Source organism: Myotis brandtii, unplaced genomic scaffold, assembly GCF_000412655.1.
Source record: "Myotis brandtii unplaced genomic scaffold, ASM41265v1 scaffold147, whole genome shotgun sequence".
NCBI classification, from domain to species: Eukaryota; Metazoa; Chordata; class Mammalia; order Chiroptera; family Vespertilionidae; genus Myotis; species Myotis brandtii.
In genome coordinates, this window is record NW_005355292.1 from 556,779 (window position 1) to 561,945 (window position 5,167).

Genomic DNA, 5,167 nt, shown 5'->3' on the forward strand with positions numbered 1-5,167 from the left:
GGGACTGAGGATGGAGCAGGGAGGGGCCAGACCATAGCCTTCTGTGACCCATGGTGCCGAAGGGTTTTGAGCAGGAGAGTAAGGGGATTTTAAAAAGACACCTCCAGGTGGCATGTGGCAAATCGGTCCTAGGAGGACACAGGTGGGAGCGAGGGACGCTGTCAGTGGTGCAGGAGTGATTCAGGGGGTGACAGTGCTAGGCTGGGTGCTAGTGATGGAAGTGGGGTGGCAGGGTTGGGTTGGGACATACTTTGTAGAAAGAGCTGACAGGGTTTGATGCATTGGCTGTAACTCTGAGCTTTTTGACAACCAGGTGAATATTGGAGCCATTTCCTGAGCTGGACCACGGGAGTGGGCGTGGAGGTGGAGGTTGAGGGGGGCTGAGGAGCAGGCTTAGCAGGAAGTGTGGGAATCAAGGTCACGTCTCAGACCTCTGTCTTATGTGGGTAAAGGTGTGTTTTTTAAAAAAATATGTAACATAGGCAACTTATTTAAAGTCAATATTTTAAAAAATTTTATTTTTACTGGTTTCAGAGAGGAAGGGAGAGGGAGTGGGAGAGAGAGATAGAAACATCAATGATGAGAATCATGGATCGGCTGCCTCCTGCACACCCCACACTGGGGATCGAGCCTGCAACCCAGGCATGTGCCCTGACCAGGAATCAAACCGTGACCTCCTGGTTCACAGGTCGATGCTCACCCACTGAGCCACACCGGCTGGGCCAGTTGGTGCATTTTTATTTAAGGAATTCCTTATGTGCTGATTCCTGCTGCCGCCCAGCGCATTGGCCCCTCCGTAGTCTGAGTCCTGTCTTCACGAGAGCACGCGGTCCCAGCTGTCACATCCCGTCAGTCGCAGGTCTTTTAGCTGCTCCGCCGCTGACATCCGAAGCCCAGGGCCCACTCTCCCATCACAGCCGCCTCCTTCAGTCCCCAACACCTTTTCTTTTCTTCCCGGAGCCTCGGTCTGAGCCCTGTTTCCTGGCCTGGTAGCCCCGGCCCTGTGCTCCCCCAGGGGCCGTTCATCAACACTCACTTCCCTCCGCCCTGATCTTCCATCCTTCCGACCTAGACAAGCCCCAGGCCAGATCGGGGTGACAGTCTCAGGTCCCAGTCCCAGGCTGAGCGCAGCTGGTGTAACACCCGCCACCCTGCAGACTGGGCCACTCCCCATCATCCTCACCAGCCTCAGGCGGGGTGTTCATGGCCCCACGTGGGAGTCGGATCCTGCTCCTGTTCTCCCCAAACCCCACAGGTCTCCTTGCGCCCCCTTTGTCACCCCGGCTTCCCCCGTCACCTCAGCAGACTGCCTGGACAGAGTTTAAGGAAGGAGCGGGGGAGTTAGCCTGAAGCATGTGCATTGTACATGGGTAGGCGCTGGCAGCTGTGGGGGCCAGCTTTGTGGGTGGTGGGGAGGGGACGCCGCAGCAAAGAGGGCTGGGGGCATGGCAGGGGGCTGGGTGAATAGCAGAAGGCTGGGGAAATGGCAGAGGACTGGGGGGAGGAATGGGAGAGGGCTGGGGGATGAATGGCAGAGGGCTGGGGGATGAATGGCAGAGGGCTGGGGGATGAATGGCAGAGGGCTGGGGGAGTGAGCAGGGAAGGCACCTCAGAGAACTGGGTCCTGCTGCTCCTAGCATGGCCAAGGCTTCATGACTTCCTCTCTCTTCATTCAGGTCGTCTTCTGGTTTTCCTTCTACCTCCCACCAGTCCCTGTCCATCCCTGCGAGTGCTGCTCGGGTTCAGCCCTCTCTCTCAGCTGGTCTACCCTCACCTCCTAACCAGGGGCACTCCCCATGGTCTTTTCAAAACCTCAGTTTTGCCCTAGCCAGTTTCTCAGTGGTTAGAGCATCAGCCTGCCGACTGAAGGGTCTCGGGTTCGATTCCAGTCAAGGGCACGTATCTGGGTTGCAGGCTCGATCCCCAGCCCCAGTGGGGGCACGTGTGGGAGGGAACTGGTGGATGTCTCTCTCACATCAGTGTTTCTGTCTGTCTCTCCCCCTCTTCCATTCTCTCTAAAAAATCAGTGGGGAAATATCCTTGGGTGAGGATTAACCAACAAAACGCCAAAAAGCCCCCTCAGTTTCATCCTTACACCAGGTCACTCCCTCTTGGTGCTCCTCTTAGCTGCCCCGTGAGTGCCGGGGCCTTTTCCTTGTCCAGGGTTCCTGTCGCCTACCCCCCTTCCTCCTCATCCTGTCAGTTTGGCCCTTTACCTTCCCCCTGGCAGTCCGCAGCTACTGCCATTGCTCCCTCTCCCCGTGTGTCTGCTTAGACCACCTCCTTTCCCTTCACTGACCCCTTCGCCCTTCCTGGTCTCCGCCTGCCGCATTAACCTCCCTCCTCTGTGTTCGACGCTCTGCCGGGCTGCAGTGCACCTGCCCGTGGGGTCTCCACCACCGGCTCTGAGCGCCTGCGGATGGGGCTGTGCAGGACCTGTGTGGCCCGAGTCTGACCCAGTGTTCGGGGCAGTCCTCCTGCCGCCTGCTGAAGGCAGAACAGTGTCAGGACAATGACACTGAAACTGCAGTGTCCACGCTGGTGCGGGAGTAGGTTTTGGTTATGCTGTTGTGTGCTTCTCTCGTAGGACAGAAGATCTCGATTTTTAATGAACATAAAAGTTATGTACAAGGAGTTACCTGGGATCCTTTGGGCCAATATATTGCGACCCTGAGCTGTGATCGGTACGTGAGTATTGGACGAATTGTCTTTATATCTGTTTACTTAAAAATTTCTGCAGAGGTATTTTATCACAACTTAGCCAATATAAGCCATGGTTCTAGCTTTGGTTCTTTGAGTCTCAATTTCATAGAAAGAATTTGTTTTGTTATTCTTTCGACATAAGAAACATTGGAAACTGATCAGGGTAAGTGCCTTACACGAAGTTAGTACCTAGTAAGTCTATGGAATGGGTAGATGTCATAGGTTGATGCTCAACCACTGAGCCACGCCGGCCAGGGCTAGGTGAATGAATGCAGAAAGAGCTTGGAATTAGATCTGAATTTCATGGGCAACTTTTAAAGAAAAGGTCTTTTATAATAACTACTAGAGGTGGGGTCCCCCAGCCTAGCCTGCGCCCTCTCGCAATCTGGGACCCCACGGGGGATGTCGAAGAGCCAGTTTTGGCCCGATCCCCACAGGCCAGGCTGAGGGACCCCCCACCAGTGCACAAATCCATGCACCGGGCCTCTAGTATGCATATAAGATCTTTGGTTAATCTCTTCCTGCCCTCCCCTCTCCCCCTTTCCCTCTGAGATTCATCAGTCTGTTCCATGTTTCCATGCCTGTGTGTTGAGCATCTGCCCCCTGGTGGCCAGTGCACGTAATAGTTACTGGTCAACGGTAGAACGGTCATTCGAAATTCATGCACCGGGTGACGGGTCCCTCAGCCGGGCCTGCACCCACTCCAATCTGGGATCCCTCTTGCAATCCAGGACCGCTGGCTCTTAACTGCTCACCTGCCTGCCTGCCTGATTGCTCCTAACTGCTCTTCCCTGCTGGCTGATCGCCCCTAACTGCTCTCCCCTGCTGGCCTGATCGCCCCTAAACGCCTCTGCCTTGGCCCCCACCACCGTGGCTTTGTCGGGAAGGACGTCTGGTCTAATTAGCGTATTACCCTTTTATTACTATAGATGACTTAGCAGAGGTACCAATGGTAGGGCTGGATATTGGTTTCCTTTTGTTGCCACTGCAGTGATTTTAAGGAGACTGTCTAATATAAAAGTAAACTCTCTTGTCCCTTTTGAAAGGAGGACCTACTGCCGTGTTTACTGGTGAATCACATTGAGTTGTGTCCTTGGAGCAAAGAATTTTTTTTTTAAATCAGGAGTGCCAGGCATATCAGTCCAAATGGCCCTTTTCAATATTTACTGACTACTTTTCATCGTAGCAGGTCTCATTTCAGGTGCCGGGGAATGAGAGTAAGTGGGGAGCTGGTGTGTGTTTCCCTGGAATCTGCTGTTATGTTGCAGGTGTCACCGGTTTCCCGCTCTGTCTGGGCTCCGGCCGGCAGGAGGCGCTGGTTAGCCAGTGGGACCCTCTGAGTTACCAGCCTGCCGATTGGCCTGTGGTGCTTTTCTTCCTCTTGCCAATCCCTGAGGACCAGGCTGTTCCGGGAAAATAAACCCCACGGCCGTACAAGTTGCCGCTGGGCCGAGGGGCCAGGCCTGGGAAACGAGGCCCGGCCGAGGGAAGGTCTTCCCGGGGGAGCCGGGACCTTCCGTGAGAAATGAAATGATGCCCTGTCTGCACCGCGTCAGTGACAGTGTCAGGCTGCTGACACCTGCTCCTCTCGAAAGGGCTCGGTCAAGGGGACGTCACCGTGAATGGCTTCGCAGGCCACAGATTGCCTAGGCCGCCCTCCGTGTGGGTGACAGTGTTTCTGTGTGAGACACAGTTCATGGGCCAGAAGAGCGAGACCGGACTTTCCTTTCCCTTTAGGACCCTGAGGGTGTACAGCACACAGAAGAAGCGCGTGGCTTTCAATGTCTCGAAGATGCTGGCGGGTGCGGGCACCGAGGGAGAGGTAGGTAGGAGATGCCCGGGCTTTGCGTGGCAGCCGCGATGCAGTGGAGTGGAGGCAAGTCTGAGCTCCTCCGTGCCTTGCAGCTTAATCAGTCTCAGCGACACCTGAACCCAGTGAGGGTTCCCCTCGGGCAGTCGGGGCCCGGCTAGTGTGGAGGGCTGGCCTGTCTGGGGCCGGGGGAGCCGATGATGGAGGCTAGTGATTTCCAACCAGGCTGCCCCGTGGAGTCACCAGGAAAGCATTAAAAACTACGGGGCCTGGCCTCCACCCCAGAGCTGGGCTAACTCAGCCGGAGGCGGGCAGGCGTCCGGATTCCGAGGTGTGGATTCCGCGGTGTGGCGTGGGTGGAGCACGCTGGCCGGACGCAGAGGCAGGTGGGTCAGGGAGGCTGGCCCAGCAGCAGGCAGTGCAGACAGCATCTTGCAGGAGGATCCGGGTGCAGAGAGCAGGGACCGGTCATCGGGTGGCTCAGGAACAGGAGGGATTTCGACCTTAGGAAGAACTGGCGAATGAAAAGAGGTCCTAGTCCTGCAGGAATGGAGGCTGCGGAAGCAGGTGCTTCAGCAAAAGGGAGCCAGCCAGTCGGTTATTGGTACAAAACAGGGACCGGGCGCCGTCCAGGCCTGGGGGGCAGGTGTGGGC

The 5,167-nt window shown here is 56.1% G+C and overlaps 1 protein-coding gene across 1 annotated transcript in view; it reads left to right on the forward strand.

The window, feature by feature from the left end:
- The window catches only part of CHAF1B (chromatin assembly factor 1, subunit B (p60)), a 20,332-nt gene that overhangs the window by 7,232 nt on the left and 7,933 nt on the right, over nucleotides 1–5,167 (forward strand). The window contains exons 5-6 of the mRNA XM_014535637.1: nucleotides 2,588–2,684; nucleotides 4,441–4,525. Of these exons, the coding sequence (XP_014391123.1) occupies nucleotides 2,588–2,684; nucleotides 4,441–4,525 (182 nt within the window). The remainder of the gene's footprint in view (nucleotides 1–2,587; nucleotides 2,685–4,440; nucleotides 4,526–5,167) is intronic.